The sequence below is a fragment of the Diorhabda carinulata genome, chromosome 1 (assembly GCF_026250575.1).
Source record: "Diorhabda carinulata isolate Delta chromosome 1, icDioCari1.1, whole genome shotgun sequence".
Classification (NCBI taxonomy): Eukaryota; Metazoa; Arthropoda; class Insecta; order Coleoptera; family Chrysomelidae; genus Diorhabda; species Diorhabda carinulata.
In genome coordinates, this window is record NC_079460.1 from 22,645,976 (window position 1) to 22,666,168 (window position 20,193).

The window sequence follows — 20,193 nt, forward strand, 5'->3', positions numbered from 1 at the left end:
TTAAATAAGTCGAAACGTCAATTTTTATCTGTTTTCCAAAAACTATCAAAAAAAAAACTACTTCTAAAACAGAACAGATCTAATTTATGATAATAGATCAATCTTTGAAAATTTAAAAATTGAAAGAACGTAATAGTAGGGCGAAACACAATGGAAAAGGAAGAAAATATAATAAAAATAAAAGTAAAAATAATTTACGATCGATCTGAGCTCGAAAAGATTCTGTGTTTCATTGAGAAAAATAAGTAATTAAAGTGCTAAATTTCAATAAATAGTTAAAAACTGTGTCTAATGTTTGAAAACATTTTTCGGATACAAGTTTTTTTTTCATATTCTGAGAAAACGTTTCGTTAATAGTAATATATTTTTTAGACGACGCCATCTGAAAGTTGTTCGTTCTGTATTCATTTACAAACGAAAAGTTGCGTTTTGAGTGTTCCATGTAGTTAAAGTGACAGTTCCGTACTGCAAAACACTTTCGGGACGCTCTGGAGTATCCACTTCAATGTTGACAGTTGACAGTTTCACTTCGATGATTTTGAATAACCTTAAATTTTTAATTTTCTGAAATTACATGTTTTATCCGTTTGGTCTAGACGAATGAATAACAATGAATGATGATGAAAAAGAAAACATCAGCGATGAAGAGTTACTCGAATCCACGCCACCTGATCTCATCGAAAACAGCAATGCGGCCGTTCTTAATTCGTTGCCGGATAAATCTCGTGTAAGATACGCAAAACAGTACGAGCTCTTTATGAAGTGGTATCACCAGAAAAAGTTATAAATAAAATGTTTATAATTCTCTATTATTTATTTTCTGTCCTCAGTGTAATTGAAAAAGTTTTGGATGTTATGCGTCGTCTAAAAAATGTTGTGTACGCCGCGGCTGAAATACTACTTTGTTGGACTCGTCTGTTGCTCGCCTCGCTTCGCTCGTCTCGCAATTTTCAGACTCGTCCAGCAAGGTAGCACTTTCAGTCTTTGGCATATAAATAACTATGTTTAAGATAAAAATAAAAAACCAAAAGCTTATTCATTTGAACTTTTCCCATGAATTTTGAGGTTGTATAAAAAAAGTGTAAATACACAAGTAAGTTTTTCATCAATGAAAACTCACCCCTTTTACTTCCCGATCTCCTCAGATCCCCCGTAAATTATTAACCCTTTCATTTTTGTTAAATTCTCTTCCTTTCCCAATAGGTTTCATCCTAGTACTATTCTTTTTGGTTCCAAAAATTATCGAACCCTGGTCTATTAGTAAACAACTTTTTTATATGATCTGGTACATATCGATTTTAGTTTAGTAAATAATTTCATTTGTAATATGATACTTAATGTTTCGTTCGTGCGAGAGTGAAGAGCCAATTTTATTTGAAAGACTACGATTTTTTCTGAAATATAATACTAATAAATGTCAAATTTTTTTTAATAATATTAACATTGTAATTTTTTCAACGATGCTGGTATTGGGGATGTTTCGAACACATTTACAAATCAACAAATATCCATTGGATGAAATGTATTGAATAAATTATTAACGCTGAGGTAGAGTAAATTGATAATGCCCGAAACGTATTTATTTAGATTTATTTATAGAGGAAAATGTCAAATTGAGTTTATCGAAAAGAGCAGCAGAGGTTTGTTTTAGCAATAGCTACGTGCAAACAAGACACATATGCAAACCAAAATTTGTTCACGCTTTCAAATGACAGGACCTTCCACTACATTTTATTCTGTAAATAACGATTTTCTGTATTGGGCTAGTGAAAATTTTGCAGAATATAAGCTTCAATTATCAATTACTTCATAAAATAGTAATTATTTATGTTTTTTTTTAATTTTTTTCATTTAACAAAGTGTTAATCATACTTTAACATTAAATTTACGAAGAGTCTGCTTGTACACATTATGTATAGGTGAGTCATAGGTAAATTATTATCATCCGTTACATCACGTGCCACCCTTATACGAAGTGGAATCAACTATTAGGGGTCTTTGTACAGGGACACATAATATTTACATAACTAATGAGTACGAGATAATTAAAATTATTACGAATGAATCAAGAAATCATACTTATAAGCATATTTTCAATTACTCATTTTATTTAAGAAGCAATAACTTTCTCAAAAAAAGGATGGTTTCTTTAAATATCAAGAATCCACGATATAAATGAAAATTATGTTTCAATTTGTAGTTGTCTGTCGTCTAAATTATCTTACCTTGAATAATTGCAATAAAAATAGTACCAACCTGCTAGCCTAAGAGCTGACATCCTTTGAAATTCAGGTTCTTGTAGCCATTTCCACATCCGCCTAAAAGTTTCTCTTCCAGATTTTAACTTAGACCAAGGTTTCGGATTTCTCAAGAGATCAGAAAGAGTTCCCTGCGACCGACACAACACCCTTTGGGCGAAAATAGCTTGTGGAATGCTATATCGTTTCAGTTCTGCACTAATCCTTTGGGCTAGTTCTTTGGTGTTGATTTCCTCGACGTCTGCAGCAATTGCTGGTACGCTGAGAGATCCGGGACTGGAGGTCTTCGTGGTGATCTGCATCGTTTGTTGCTGTTGCGAAACCACAGGAGCTGTCTGCAAGCTGACCACTGGAGGTGATGGGGAGCAATCCCTCTGCTGAGGGGCTATTTGCACTAAAGTAGGAGGGTGGTTTTGTAAACCAAGTCCATTTAAATTTGTGGAACTAAAACTGGTAACAAGCGTACCGTCTGGAGAGTTCAATGACGCGGAAGGCGGACTAAGTTGCGGACTATGTAATCGCGGCACCATGTCTCTTTGGTGACCGTAAGGAGAATCATAACTAGGAGGTGACATACTTTTTTGAGGTGAAGGTAAACCGTTTTGACTGTACGTACTTTGAGGACTTATCGGACTGGATTGCTGCTGCATTCCCATTCCAGGTGAGGAATAATTGTGCGGAGGAGTCATTCCCATGTTAGTCATCGTATACGGTGTGGTAGCATTAACTCCCAGGCCCAAGTTGATACCGCTGATTGTGTTGTTTTGCATAACAGTGAAGGAACCAGTGACATTACTAGCATGTCCGTAAGCAAATTTGTCGGACATCGTCGATATGGGCGGCAGGGGTTGTAAAGGTGTCAGCGTGGCATAAGAAGAACTCGGACTATATCCTGGAGGTGACATTCTGCCGTTGACTGAGGTTAAAGTCTGGTATGTAGGTTCGGGATTTAAGGTGCGGTAATCATTATTGTCTATCATATTAGCCACAGTGACGGAGCCAGGACTGAGTTTTCCGGGACTAAGTAATTCCGAGTCCCTGGATTCTTCTTGAGGTTGCACAATAACGGAAAGAGGGCCATCAGCCTCTTCTTGTTTGACAAGACGTCTTTCGACAACCGCGCGTGACACGAGCCTCATACGGACGACCTGCGTTTCCATGCCACCGGCGGCGGCAATTACCGCATGCGCACTACTATCTGGAGAATCGACCGTTTGCTCACCTAATGCTTGTTGTTCGATCATTTTTCCGATATTTTCCATCAAAAGGAGGACCTCTCCACCGAAGAGGAGGTGTCACCATTATCAGACATGCCGGGTGTTGTTTTTGTTTACCGCAAGCAAATAACAATCCAAAATACGAGGAGAATGAAAAGAGAAAACAGTAACAACTGACACAGACACTTCACAACAAAATATAAACAATATATATCGCCACTCGCGAATCCAACGTCGTTGCCGTCTTTTCTTATATAGCCGACGCCGTGGGAACGGGACCGGAAACAGGAACGACGCACTAAACGATTCGACGTCCTCGCCGTCGTCACTCTGTTTACATTTACGCGAATCCCATCGGGGGATGTGACAGCAACGACGACGATGATACGAAATCATCCCCGTGGTTGTTTACCACCATTATGATTGTCACTAGGTGTCAGCAAGCTAGTCGATTCGCATGCTCGCTTCGATCTTCGATTGGCCACCCCGTGCCCCGTGCCGTACCGAGTTTCGACTTTTAGTCGGGCTGAATTTCGATTTGTATTCTCGAAAATTGTAACTCGCCAGCCGGTCGATACTGGATTGAATGGGGGAACGCACGACGCCAGGTGGTTATGCGCGCGTTTCCCAATTCTCCCTCGTGCTGCGCTTGTAGGCCGTCGCCGTTGCTGCTCCCTCTACTCTCTTTATCTCTTTTCGGACGAATTATTCCGAACGACCACCTATCAACGTTCGCACTTCTCGTCCTTCTTTAGTCATCGCTCCTCGATCTCAGTCCCTTGCTCCGGTATAATCGTATATATATGTACATATTATCCTTACGTTCCATTCTTCTGACTAGCGTATTTATCATTTTTCTTGACGTTGGCGTCGACGTCACCGGCGCACTTTGTTGATATATTTATCACCCTTAATTTTTTATCCTCTACCTTACTGCTGGTATAAATTTTCTCTTGTTATAAATTAACAAACAGTTACAATTACAAAAATAATAAAGTCAAAAATATTTATTTAAACTATCAATTTATATAAAAAACAAGTTATCTTTACATTCAATACCTGAAATTTATAATAAAAATCCCCACAAATACAATAATTTGGCAATAGCATAAATTAAATTATCAACCAAAGGTTTTTCTATTGTTCAAGATAAATAAATCGAGTTTTCAAGTTCGTAAAACTTTCTGTATACGGTGAGTATACAAAATGAAATATTACTTATAAAGAATAACCATTCGTCAGTAATAACTGGGTGTAACTTTTTTTTATTATTATTGTCAATACCTTTATAGTTTTATTGACATTAACAAAAGTAAATAACGTATGAGATATCTTCAAATCTATTATGAAGTTTTGAAATCTCAAACTAAAACTATCTATCGCCAAAATTATGACTTGTGGAGGCTGGGTGTTCTATAATAAACTTCATTAATTATAAGAGTAATAAAACAGTGAAGTATCCGTAATCCATAGGCGTATCACTTCTTTTAGTAGACAATTTTTCAAGTTGTATACCTTGAGTATTTTCCTATGACATGACATGAATATATCAGGTGTACACTTATATTTTCACCTTATTAACCTGCTTATAACTTCCAAACACTTCAAGGTGGAAAACTTTAAAATGTTTAATTTTATTACGATTGTCACGATTATTATATAAGTATATGGGTATAAACTTTGACCTTTAAACAACCTTACGTTTTATCATAAAAACTAACCACTAAAAGTTGAGATACTTCTAAATCAGAATCGAAATCAGAAGAATCAATATTTAGTTGATCGATAATTTCTTCAGTAATATTGTGCAGCTTTCACATTTTCTCTTCTTCTTTAATCGTATAATTTATTGCTTTTTCCCTGTTTTCAGGCTTTGCATTATCTACAGCCCTGAAATTCTCTTTTGAAACGTCTCCCTTTATATATGCCCATACTAGTTCAATCGGGTTTAGTTCGTAATGATATGGTGGAAATGTAATCATCGTAATTCCATGAATTTCTGCAATTTCATCAATTCCATATTTCTCTGATTTCTCTTTATGAAGGGAATACAAATACAGTTCTTCTCTCAACGAACCGAGATGAAACTTAATATTCTTCGAATAATTATGTAAATATTTTTTGAACCACTTGGTTGTAGGTAATTTTTATGAAAGTCTCGTGTGATAAGAAGATCTATCATTTGTTCGAACCATTCTTTAAAATAAGCAAACATTTCCCGCAACATGGGCGCTACAACTCGTTACGATTTTTAATTCGTTGAGTTAAGGATGCGCCAACTCGTGACGAGGGTATTTCATGTAAACGAAAAGGTAGTCCGAGTAGAGAGACTCTTCTAAGAGTTGGTAGCAGCTACATAACTATATCACCCGCGGCAATTCAAGACCTCACTGGACACGCAATAGACCTTACTACAAAAGAGAGAAGGCAAATAGAAAAAGAAGATAGAAAGAAGAAGAAATAACAAAACAGATGATAATAAAATTGCAAAAAAGATGGGGCATTAATGAAAGCAAAGGCTTATTTGAAATAACACTAAATAAATGAAACTTCAACCCGTTGATTACAAGAAACAAACAATACTGGTTCATAATATATAATATGATAAACAAAATCATGAAAAAAGAAGAAAAAACCCGACAACAAATCAAATAGAAAACGAGAAGAAAACAAGGACGGGCAGCAGCTGAGGGAAGGGAAGGCGTTCGGACAACCAAACGAATCCAGAACATCTGAGACCCTTTCCCAGAGATCTTTAAGGTTAGATTACCTAACCTAAATTCACAATTTTATAAATAATATAGATCTTTTAAAAACTGACCGACGAGAATATTTTTCATTGGACAATGATTCAATTAATAACAAAATAGGATCAAAAATTAATTTGAATTGTTCGAAAAACTCATCAACACTTTATATGGATGGCGCTTTTGAATACTGTCTATTTTGTGTTATATGTTTAGAATGTAAAATATGTTTACTGAAATACTCTTCCGTCACGAGTTGTGTAATCTTCATGATAACCACGATCACGAGTTGGCACATTGTAACAGAAGTTAACATTTTATGGCGGGTATTAAAATCACGAATCAATAAACCACTTTTAACAAGACCGTTTGAACTGTCGATGTGTACTATTATCAGTCTGTGCCCTTTTCCTGTTGGTGGTTTTAAACCAGTAGTTTAATCATTTGAAAAAAGCTTGTCTTGTCTCTGTTTCTTTTAAAAGTTTCCATTTTCGGTGAAATTTTTTGGGAAGAGATTCTTGGAATTAAAATAAAACAAGATTTCTAACTTTTATTGAAAAAAATCTTAATATACGGCTATGTAATCTTCAATACACAGGCTTTTGACCAGTCCAAACCTTTTTGTACTGTTTTATACAACTTATGGTTTTAAAAGACGAATAAAAGCCCGAAAGTTTAGGGAATATTAAGATTATTCTGTAACCATATGTAAGATGACCGTGCCAAGTTTTTCATTAGTAAGAAGGTTTTATTACTCTCTCGAGTATAAAAATAGACTATAGTTGTTTTATATCATAAATAAGTAGCAGCCATTAGTTAAATTATTCATAGTTGCAATGAAAATTATAAAATAAAATTAAAAATTTGAAAATATTCTTTGTGTAAGATACACGATCATAATTTACTATTAATTATTTGTGTGCCATAAATTACTTAGTCAAAACTTTCTCAAATCTCAAACTAGAAAAGACACTTCAAAAATTGCTTTAATTTAGGTTCAAAATTCACATTTTTGGACACTGATAAGCTAGTGAACTAGATTATTGGTTGAGGAGCAGTTCCAGTTTCCCGCTTTCCAAAAATTTAATCAATATACTGGATGCGCTTAGCGTCCTTGACATAAGAGTGTATAAATTCGATATCTCAATTTCGAGGTTAACTAAGGCAAGAAAGGTCAGAGAACATCATGCCGAAATTTCAATCTTCGAGAAAGTAAATATCGGAGAGGGTAATTTTTCAATAATTATTCTGTTTTTTCAATTTGAAAAGAGTAAAAATTTCATGGGAGTATCATCATGATCATCATGGGGTATTATCACAACTAAAAAATGTTATTCTTGTTAGAAAATTTGAAAGATACTTAAAATTTGTTAATATATTATAACCTCAAATCTATTCTGTCAAAATCAGTGTCGTAGATTCTATATTTTAATATCGTTTCAGGGGCTAAAATAATGATACAAACAGATAATAGCTGGGGAAATTACAGTAAAGACACTCTGAATGGGTTCTAGCAAACAATTGAGAAATTTTGTAGATCTCTCTATGGAGGGTAAAGGTAAGGGGGACCATATCATATGGGAGCTTTGCTTGAAAACTGTCCGCTGGTAGGCGGTAAATTATAATTCAAAATTTGACCAGAATGGCACTCCTGTCGGACGAGATATCATATGAACTTAATTATTTTGGATACAGTGAAGTATGCAGTATTAGAAAATTTAATATTTCAAATTACTAGAGTCGTTAATTAAATATTTGTATACAAAATCTAAACTATCCTTGTAGTCCAAAATAATTTTGTAAATATAACCTAGAAAAGCTACTGTGATATAACGCTGATTGTTAATTAATTATTATGAATTTGTAAGAATTTTTGAAAGTATTATAAGGTGTCGATTATCAAAAAACTTTAATGGACAATAGAATCATAATGGGAAAAATTTGCTCAGTGAAAAGTTGTCCGGGTGGACGTGAAATGAAAAGCCCAAGTCATCTTTCTTTAAACCTACAGTATGTGAAACATATATTTTTAAAAATATTTTTTAATTAAACATTTACAAATCTTTCCTTCTCTGTCCTTATTCTTAAATTTCTAGCGCCTAGACACTAAAAAACGATTCCACTGCCGATTTCTATCGACTTCTACTTCAGTGCAATGCCTAGTCACTAAAAAACGATTTCACTGCCGATTTCTATCGACTTCAGTACCTCTATCATCCAAAGATCTTACATACATCTATACAGGAAATTTAATAATTGTACAAAGATAAACTTGGAAGATTTCCATTAGAATTTAACTAATTAGCAATTATTTAAACATGAAAAATGTTCGTTCGTATTAGTTCAAGAACAAGAAATTGAATCGATATAAAAACTGTTTGGCAAAAGTTGATCCAGAACAATTCATAACTATTTTGATAATTTGGGTTTTGAATATGTGGTTACGACGAAAATAATTTCACGGATCAACCGAGGTGCTTCAAAGTTATTTTCCGAAATCAAAAGAAAAGGGCTGAGGAATCATGGATACTTCAAGACCTGCTTATGGACAAGTGGACAGGTTGACAGAGGATTGAACCACCACTGCACGATATAATCAAAGTTGGTCGAGATATTTGAAGACTGGATTGTTACCTATTTTAAGTTCTTATCTCCTGGTCGAAATATTATAATAGCTTTGCCAGTTGAAATATAGTGAAGGGGTTATAAGAAAAAGTATGTTAAAGCATGGTGAGAGCAATATTAAATCTAAATTAGGAACAACTGGTATAGTGACCAAAACATGAAAAAAAAAACAGCTACGTCTCATCTAGAGTCCGAAAAAAATTGGAGGTAGACCTTGGCAAATTTATTATTCAAGAAAACTTCACACAAAACTCAAAAAATAAACTTAAAGAACGTTGCAAAAACTTGTATAGTCTAGAAATAATAATTCTGATCATGACCCCTAAATATTTCCTAATTTAGAAAATCATGATATAGAGAAGTATCCCTTCCAAGATTAACCCGTTAATGATGACTTTGAGATAGAAAAAAAAGCGATTATGGTTTTACGGGTAGATATACAAATAGCGATGATATTGAGCCCGTTTTGAGAGGTAAAACTGCTCAAATATATAATTTTTATTTCCTGTTATTTATTGCTGTCAAAAAAGCATCAAATCCGTAAAAGCTCTTCAAATATTCGAAGTTTAACAAGGTAATTTTGGTTTTTTGCAAAAATTTATGTTTTAATGCTCCTCAGAAGAAATCTCAAAAAATCATCAATTAGCCACGTTTTACAGTACGTCTCTAAATACAGGGTGTTTCAAAAAAGGTGATCCCGTCTCTAGGATACATGAAAAATCAAAAAATATTTGGGGTTTGCTCATAAAAAAATTTTCATCACGCCATCAGTATTTCTCTATCTATCCTAGAGACGGGATCACCTTTTTTGGAACACTCTGTATATTCTTGCCATATCATCTACTGTACGTAATTCGACAATATAAAAATTTATTTTGCCCAACTAGCAAAAAATCTATGTTTATCGATCCTATGGTAAATCCAGTTGGAAAATAAAATTTTTCATCTATATTTTTATAAGATCAATTTTGCAGTGGAAACCTTCCCGTAATTTGTGTAATTTTATATAAATTTGTGTCTGTAGTGTAAACATAATAGATAATTTGTCTATGTTTAATGATGTCTCCCCTGTTCCCCTTATCATTTGAAAAATAAAAACAGCGGTTCGGTTCTCAGTTTTTGTTTGTATTGAAAAGAGCGTGTTAATTTAGAATCAAGCACCAGTATAGGTGTTCTCTCCCCATGGCAATAGTCTAAATAAATAAGGTCATGTAATCAATTTGCGATGTAGCCATATCTACTAGAAGTGTCACCATTAACAACCAACATTAGCAAGTAACGAAATTATGAAAAAAACTATCAAATAATTGATGAAAGTAATAAAAGAGGTCTTCATTTTCCAAAATTCAAAATATAGCTACATGTCTATAAATATAAAAATAAACTAAATAGTATCACCATGTAAGATATTACATTACATTACAATATTAAACAAATTATAATTAGAGAAGGAGAGAGATGGAATTATGTGATTTCTTTTAGTACGGTAATTAGAAGATTAATTACGTGAAAAAAATTGAAAGTACTAGAATAAATTTGTTATTTGTAATTTCAACGGAAGCGGCAACAATGGCAAAGCAATTCTGACGATGCATCTTTAGCACCTAGTCTCCCTATCCCAGGTGCACTATTACGTGTACCTATTGCTAGATATTAAAGACAACTGTTATTGTAATGCCTATATCGCATATTAACAATACATATGTACGCAATACGGGGTGTCACGAAATGTAATAACTAAATTTTTTATAAATAAAATTTCATGTACTAAAGAAGTTTTCATTTTACTATCAATTTCCTAAGGCTTTTATAATCAAACTCTCAATAAATTTTTATTTCAGACAGTGAGAAAGTTTCTTAAGTAATAGCTTGTAATAGTCGAGAATTCTTTTCTAACTAAACTAGTTTAAGGCTCAAATCAACATCCTGCTTACGAAAAAAAATTCTGGCAACGGTAATATTTGTATGTATAGTATGTATATGATTATATCATATTTCATTGCTAGGCAACCCTTTATACGCTTTCTGTATAAATAGTTGCCTATGAATCAAAAACTTTTCTAAATAATTATAGTATTTTAAATGTTATGCTGTTTATAACATAAGGTTTTCGATTTGATATGATATTTTGACTATGGTCATATTAAAGTAGTGATTCGAAAAAGCTTATACAGCCATATAAGATCTTTGAGTGGTTCTATTTAATATTCGTAATCATCTTTAATAATAGGCAATCTTTTATACATTACGTAAAATGAATGGTTGTATATACTTAAGGTAATAAAAAAAATAAAGATATTAATTGTTATAATTTATGAGTTCTTACAATTTTTTCTCTGAAAACTGATAAATGGCGCTATTTAAGTTGATTAATTCATTATCATAATATTACGGAATCATTTCGTTTAAAAATCTAATTCGCAGTATTTTTGTATGGTATTATAAATGAATTTCGTAAGAAGGAATAATGAAATTTACAAAAAAAATGTTTGGTTGGTTAAAGTTAGTAATTTTTATACATCATTTTCTATTTTTCTGTATTAAATTAGCTCGTTAAACATTTCACTTGCCTGCTTGCATACAACACGAGATTAATTTTATGTTTTGGATCAAGGAACTTTTCCACTTTTGTAATAAATATACATGGAAGTTTTTTTTAATAATCATCTACTTGATTTTCTATATAATTTATATAATTCGTTTGGAAAATTTTAGTAATCGATATTTTTTTAAAAGAAAATAGAAAACTGTAGGTTTAGGTAAAAGATATACCTAGTGAAATAATCAAAATTTTTTGCTAATAGCTTGTTTGTGAGCAATTTTGCCGGTATTTTTTATTTAAAATAATAGAGGCCCCACCAATAAACAAGTTTTCTATGCACTTTATTGATTTTATATTTTTATATTGAATTTAAAAAAACAATGTTGTTTTTTTCGTTTAGTAATATACAATTTTCTAATATATTATATATACTTATTGCAGAAATCAAGGTTGCAATTCATTTTTGTAAATATTTACTATAGAATAAATAGAAATAAATCAGAATAGAGAAATTATTTAATATGAAGAAGAGCAATTTTCATATTTGAATTTAGCGCCATTTAGCAATGGAGGCTCGGAGACAGATGAGGTTAGGTATAAACAATTATATCGTAAAATTTTATCCGTGGCTCATACAAAATGAAAATCTCAAACTAAACTAATGTACGAAAAATAAATTATAACAATTATGATACGCATCAACTATTTAGATCTTTTATTTAATGCAAATAAAGCTATGAGTTTTTAACTAAACACATGTTCTTTGGGCGAGACTTGGACTTCTTACTGGGTTTATAATTAGTTAAATTCTCTACTTTTGTTGTAGGGATGGGTATTATAAGCGCTTCTTTAAGACTCACCCTGTTTTATCAGTTTTGCGGTCGGAATTCTTTGATACTTTTTAAATCCTTCAAGTAAAAATAGTTGAAGTGACTTTTTATAGGACGGTTATGGAATTAAAAAAAAATTAATAGAAAAAGGTGTCAATAATATATATTACATCAAAAATTGGGAATATTGTATAATTGACGGAAAAATTCCAGCTGTTAATTGCGGGATAAAAGATAAACAACGTTCGGTACATACATATGTGTTAATTATAGTAGATATTTACTTTTGTGCACAAATGACTGATATCAAAATTGATTCATCATTACTTGTTCTAAACGGTGACATTTTTACCACGCTTTTAGTATTTTCACCTGTATGTTTGTAACTTTTTGGTTTCGATTTTGCCTTACTTTGAGTGATTAGATTTAATTTAAACTTTGCACAATTGTCATAGACACAAAAATAATTAAAGCATTGACTCGAAATTTCAGAGAAATGTATCGGAAGAGTAGTTGGATTTAGAAAAAAACCAGGACGTCTATAGGGTACACAGAATTGGAAATAGGAGGTTTCAAACTTGTACAAATATTCGTTAACAACATATCCATGTTTAAAAAACCACTCATGCCAAAATTATTGGAGCATTGACTCGAAATTTCAGAGAAATGTTTCGGAAGGGTAGTTGTATGTAGAAAAAAAACAGGACGTCGATAGGGTCCACAAAATTGGAAATAGGAGGTTTCAAACTTGTTCAAATATTCATTAACAACATATTCACATTTAAAAATTTTCTGACGCCAAAATAATCGGAGCAATGAGCTGAAATTTTAGAGAAGTATATCTGAAGGGTAGTTGTATTTAGAAAAAAATCAAGACGTGAATAGGGTCCACAGAATTTGAGAGAGGACGTTTCCAAGTTGTTCAAATATTTATTAAATAGATATCCATGTTTGAAAAATCACTCACACTAAAATAATTGGAGTATTGAGTTGAAATTTTAGAGAGATATTTCTGAATGGTGGTTGCATGTTGAAAAAAAATATGACGTGGGTAGGGTAGTTTAATAAAAAAGGCAGCAATGTATTTTTATATGATAAAACTTTAGTTTTAGAAACGTTGAGACAGAGAAGATTAGAATCGCACCATGATTTAAGGCGATGTCGTTTATAAGCAGAAGAAACAAAATAGGGCATAGTACTGAGCCTTGGGGCATTCCACATTCTAAATGGCTTGCAAGAAGACATCGTTGTATCAACCCTTACGCTGACTTCTGTTGATGATAACTCAAACCATGCGAGAGGTTTTCCCCTTAAACCGTAGTACTGCAATTTGTTGATTAAAATATTGTGATTAACACAATCGAAAGCCCTAGTAAAATATATTGCAGTGGAGTGTAGGCTAGTTAGGTTTTAGTAAACTTATTATTTGTTTCCTAAAAATTCAAATGGGTAATTTTATTCTTAGACGAAGAATTATTCTTCACTCTATAGTTTGATTATTGCTATTAGTGTTTTTTAGTTATGTTTTGAACTATAATTTATTAAACAAAAAAACAATATTCGTATTCGATCTAATATTATCCTTCTGACAATTTCTACTCTAACGAAATGATTTAATCTGACCGTTTTATGTTTTTTGTTATCTATATTAAAACATTTATATTTAATTGTATTTTATATCTATAAAAAACAAAAGGTTCATTTTGGCACTATCATTGTTTGTTATTAATGTTTTTTTTAACAATAATTTATATGAGCAATATAATTTTGCATTTGGCGTAATTATCAACCTTGAGTTATTGCTTCTGGGGAATACTATTCATCAGATATTTTGATTATCAGCCTTGATACTTATATAACATATATTTACAGGTGTAAATAACATCGTATGCTGTATAAAAAAACATGGAATTTTTTTTCCCGAAGAGAAGGTGGTTTTCCATCAACTTTTAATAACAACACTCATTGTCTTCGTTTGTTGTTAACAAACTTCTTTTAGTAAAAACCCATTTTTTCACATAAAACCAAAACTCTAACTAACGATAATACTAATATGAAAGTAGTATACGGTGAGGTCTTGAAGTAACGGATAAATTAATTTTTTTAATCTTGAGTGAATGCAAGACCAAACTAAGACCAGATTAGGCTTGGTATTAACCTTGCACCTATTTTCCCCAGTCTTGTAGTTTTCGGTAAACGTTCGGATATGGGTCCACCCTATTTTTTTATCATTAAAAATTGACAAATTAATATTTTCAATATTTTGTTTTCATTTTTTGTTATCAAGGAAAGCTATAGAACTAACATTCGCAATAACATATACATTCTGTTGAGAATTGTAACCGTTCAAATTGAGGGTAATTATTTAGAATTGGAGCTCCAGGCAAAAATCGTTCCAAAAAATTTTCCAAGCTTTTAGGGTTGTTTCTGAGGGTACAAATAGTAAATTTAAGGCGGGGGACATATATTATTTCCATTATTTTAGACATTACATACAACTTATATATGATAAATCAATGAAACCTAAACTAACCAAGATGGTAATTATTTAGAATTGGTTATGTCAGGTTTCAATGATTTATCATATGTAAGTTGTAGCACGTAATGTATTTGTACCCTCAGAAACAACCCCAAATGCGCGAAAAATTTTTTGGAACGATTTTTGCCTGGAGGCCCAATTCTAAATAATTACCAAATCGAGCCTTTTAACCTTGTATTTTTTGTGGGTGATCAGCCCGCGTTTTACCCTATTTAATTACAGTTTATCACATATTTTTGCAGCCTCGATAACTGTTCTCCATTTTTCTCCGTCCTGCATCTGTTTGTTCCAGTCACGTACTCCTAGATTTTCCATATCTTGCACAATCTGATCTTCCCATCTATTCTTTGATCTTCCAAGCAATCTTCTCTCGTTCTGTCCCCATTCTTTGATTTTCCTTGTACCCTGCCGTTTTTCCATTCTTTTAATGTGTCCGTACCATTGTATTCTTTTTACTCTAAATGTATTCAATATATATTTATTTTCAAATATATTCTTAATTTCATAGTTCTCATTATTCCCAACTTTCACTAGTCCATGAATTTTCCTAATTATTCTCCTCTCATATATTCTTAGTTGTTCTTTGTCTATATTTGTTAGTCTCATTGTTTCAGCGACGTATGTACGAGTAACTACTGATTTTATCGCAGTCTTTTAGACTCTTAATTTGGTTGCTTTGCTAATTCTCATTCCCCATATCCCGCATGAATTCTTTTTTTGTCTTATTTTCTGTGTCTTTTTTGTTGCTTATCATTCCTCGTAAGTACTTAAAGGTGTCGTGTTAAATTTGAAATATATAAACAAATTGAGGGTTGTGCTATGGAAGTGTTATAGCAAAATTAGTAAAAAAAGATGTTGGGAAAACTAAATTAAGCAAACCTAATATAAATATTATATTCTTTACCATTTTGTACCATATTATATTTCTTGTGGGGATTTTCATTTATTTTGACAATTGATAAAAGTTCGTTTTTCACCAAGTCATTGTTGAATGTAATATTTTTTTGTATTAACCAGTTAATGACGTCTTGTTTTCTCCATGATATCGTAGGTAGACTTTCAACTTGTCTCGAGTGGTAACTGGCGTTGTCAAGAACAATTACAGATCCAGCTGGAATAAGATCTAGCACCGGTTTTTTTTATTCAAATAACAATAGGCCACTATCAACAAAACCACTGTCACTGCCAATATGTGTTACTATTAATTGTCTGCCTTTCCCTGATGGAGCTCTCAATCTTGTTGATAGTCCTTCCAAGAAAGCTTGTCTAAAATTGTTAACCGTCTTATCTTGCCATATTTTTCCTTCGTCAACCCAAGTCTCGTCCAAATAAAAAATAGTTTTTCCTTCCTCCCGAAGTTTCTTAATCGTCCGTCTCCAACACACGATTTCTTCGGAATCTTTTGAATATGAATTTTTACGTTGTTTTTCCCAACAAAAAATTAGTACATGTAGAACCTGTCAAAGCTTATTTCTGCTGATTGGTGGCCATCCTTCTTTCGATGTAAACCTTTGGTCTTCCTGACCGAGATTTTGGACCACTCAAACATCCACTTGTTTTACTTTCCTTAAGAAGTTTGTAGACCGTTGATTTTCAGAGACCTGTCATCTTCGAACACATACTTGTTAGATCATCCACACTTACCGAAGGTTACTGATATTTTAATGCACCATATACATTTAAAGCCATGGCTTTCTCGTTAACAGAGAGTGCATGCGTCTTCACTTTATGTATTGGAGTATAGTTTTCAAAGGTTGACATATAGTTGTGTATTGGGAATTTTCTTTTATAGGACTTTTTCTTAAACTGAAGTTTGTCAATAACCATTTAAGTATACCTCATATTTTAATCTTTTATTACCCTCTTGCAAAATGTACCTAATTATCATTTTTCCCAGAAAACATTTTACAAATCGTTTGCAAATTAACCTGACCGATATAGGGCGTGAAATATTCACCTTTCAACATCATTCCTTTCTTAAAATACCCCAAAGGAATTGTTTTGGCCGATAGGTAAACATAGTTGGAAATTTAAACTTGATGCAATAAATTTCTTAGAAAATAAATGTTGGATTCATTTGCTAAGGTTTGATAATATAAAATAATTGTTCTTAAATGTGACTACGGCTATGGTGGCCAGGAGAGGGATTGATTTATTACTCTACCCTCATTCCGAGTATAAAGTATAAATAATAAAATTAGTTTTGTTGATGCCACATTTAATTAATTAACATTAGAAGAGAATGGTATACAAAACTAACAATCAATAGAGAACAAAACTTCAAAATGTAAAACATTTTCTTTAACATATGTATAATGATTCTCCCAACAATTATCGAAATATTCCACCAAATATGATATTAGTGTAAGTCGTAAAGGACTTAATACTTATCCAAATATTTGACTAAATTAAATCTAAAACAACAAAAAACAAAAGATCTAATATTATATACCTTGTAATGATTATGACGCTGTTTACATAGGACAGATAGCTCAGTCTTTAGAAACTAGATTAAAATCAGATTAGAATCAAATACCAGAAAAAAAAATTTCTTGAAATTGAAATTAAACAAAATTCCCAACTTTTTCGGCAAATAGGTAGTTATAGATCTTAATATACGGCTATGTAATCTTCAATAGACAGGCTTTTGACCAGTCCAAACGTTTTTGTATTATTTTATACAACTTATGGTTATAAAAGACCAATAAAAACCCGATAACTTGTATTAGCTCATGTACATTTATGAATATTTTGGGAAATATTCAGATTATTTTTTAATAATATTTCAAATAACCTCACTAACTTATGGACCACTAAGTAGGTTTTATTACTCTCTCATACATACAAATAGACTGTAAAAAGCGATTGAATTTAATTTATTTAACACATATAGTTTTATTTTTGTAGTTGTCCAATCGCCAAGGTATAATTAATGATGATCTGCTCTTGAAAGGTAATAATATCATTCAACAGCAGAGATATAAATATTGAATAAAATGATTCACTTGTCAATATTTATAATTCACGTCATTTCAAGTGCTAAACGTGATAACATTATGCAATTAATTTCCAAACAATTACATTGAAATCGTTAATTAGACACTTGTCGATTTCAAGTATTTATTATTAGCAAATTAAAATTGGAGATGAAGTTTTGAAGGGAAAACCGCGTCGTTGCTAATTAGTTTGGATTTTGAATCAATTTATCCAAAATCAGACTATTCTTGGATATCGGTGGTCAGGTTGATGTCATCTATACACATTTTCCAAAGCTTTTAATCGCTTAGATCATGGCATTTTCTGACCAAGCTCTCCAATATTGGTTTATCTGATTCATTTATCAACTTTTCTATGTCATACCTGAAGGAGAGAAAACTTACCATGGTGTTAACTCCATAGAAATTAACGCGTCTTCTGGACTACCCGAATAATTGGTACACTACTATTCTTATAATTTATAAATGACATTTAATCAGGTTTAAATTCTAATGTTCTCCTTTATGCAGATAATGTGAAGCTTTATCATTCCATATCGAACATTAATGACTGCCACGTGTAATACCTTATCTTTCACTAGGAAACTTAATCCCATTCGTTTCTAATAATGTGTTTCAAACGTCATGGTGTTACATTTGACATTAGATTACATTTTGTTGAGCATATTAATATGATTCTTGGTGGAGCCTTTAGAAACCTCAGTTTTGTACTGAGAAATTCTAGACAGTTTACCGGAGTATCTTCACTTTTTAATGCATTCGTTCATCCAAAAATAGAATATGCTTCTCTTATACGAGAAAATATGTTATACATATATATGGTTCAGATCTGACAATATTTATCCATTTAGAACGTTGTAACTTCAACGAACTAGCGACTAGACTTGATATTCCCTCATAAAATGGAGATGAATAAAATTGACTGTTCAGAATTGCTGAGTCTTTTAAGAATACGTGATCCCCAAGTTGCCACTCGGTCCCAGTATTTATTCTACTTTCCAATTGCTAAAACTAATGTTTTTATATACAGATTTCTCTGGTTATTTTTTGTGGCATAATTTTCTCATTATTCGTATTTGGCAGAGTCATCATGGAATTCTAGATATGTTAATATGCTTAATTTTTTCGTATTTTTATTTGTATATTATTTTAGACTTCATCTAAATGTAACATTGTTAATAAGTACTTTACAACTTCAGTTGGTAATTTTACTTCCTCTATAAATACTCTAAAAGGTGTATTTTAGGATTGAAATCTCAAAGGGATGCTAATGATTTTGGTATTTGTATAGGTGGAATGGAATTTAATGAAAAAATAGATAAAAATAATTTATTTCAGCTGAACTTAAAGTAGAAACAACATTTTTCAAAGTGTCTATCATTCGCTATTTCAAACAAAAAAGTACATTTTGGCGGACCTGGGAAATTCATCGCATTCATCCCACTCTCTTTAATTTATCTGTCTCCTAATACGATATAAATGATTGGAAACATCTCGCCCAACTTAATTGTAGTCATATAACTGAAGTTCCTGGTGCAATGAATTATATTTTTTTCGGTAAAAATCAAAATATCATCCCCCAACCCTCCAAATGCTTAGGCTTAATGGAAGATTACTCTTCTTTTTATATATCCCAAAAGACAGATGCTGTAACCTTGTCAGAATGTTCTTGAGCTGACCAGCTTGAGCTAGGATCATGAGCTGCTATTCCATCTAGTAAAAGATGTTGCTAGTAATGTTTAATAAAATTTTCGTATGTTATTACACATTAATGCAAAATTGTCTTTCCCACCTTCCTATTGGCCCTTTGTTATAAATAAAAATAATCGTATTTTTTGTAGATACCACTGTTTTAGTAACCGGACTGTAAAAAGCATTAATCTTTTTTGCTGCCGGTTCAAAATATTTGGCCAAATTGCAATGAAAATTTGGGAAATGAGTGATATGATTTTCGAATTCTTCTCAATCACAATCCAAGTATGATAGGTAGATTCTCAGAAATTTTGTAAATTAGTTTCAATATCGATATCCATTATGGTTAATTTCCACGGTGCTGATCTCTTTGTGGAAGATTTACATTTCTTTAAACCTGTTATCCGCTTAGAAAAAGTTTTTAGAAAAATTTGTTAGTAAAATTTTAATTATTGTATCGTTCAACCCTCACAGCCCCGATGACCTCGAAAATTTAGTATGTTGTAGAGGTGATCATACTGATTAATTTTATATGCACATATGGGACGCAGGAATCACATCTTCACATAGTTTTTTTATGTTGAAAATTGAATCAATATATTGATTTATTTTCGAGCAATATTTATTAAAAAGGGTTTTTCCAATCAAGGCGACATCATTATCTAACGAATTTGTATGATATATTTCCTTATAAATTTGGAACAACTCAGTCACAAAATTTAAGTCAGAATGATTCCACTGTATACA

The 20,193-nt window shown here is 32.0% G+C and overlaps 1 protein-coding gene across 2 annotated transcripts in view; it reads right to left on the minus strand.

Annotated features, from left to right (window-relative positions):
• LOC130897583 (homeobox protein onecut) overlaps nt 1-4,222 on the minus strand; it is a 38,371-nt gene extending 34,149 nt beyond the window's left edge. The window contains exon 1 of one of the 2 annotated variants that reach the window (XM_057806519.1): nt 2,257-4,222. In XM_057806519.1, coding sequence (XP_057662502.1) covers nt 2,257-3,520 — 1,264 coding nt within the window. In that variant the 5' untranslated portion in view covers nt 3,521-4,222. The remainder of the gene's footprint in view (nt 1-2,256) is intronic. The other variant, XM_057806526.1, reaches the window with a different exon arrangement.
• Nucleotides 4,223-20,193: the final 15,971 nt, after the last annotated feature.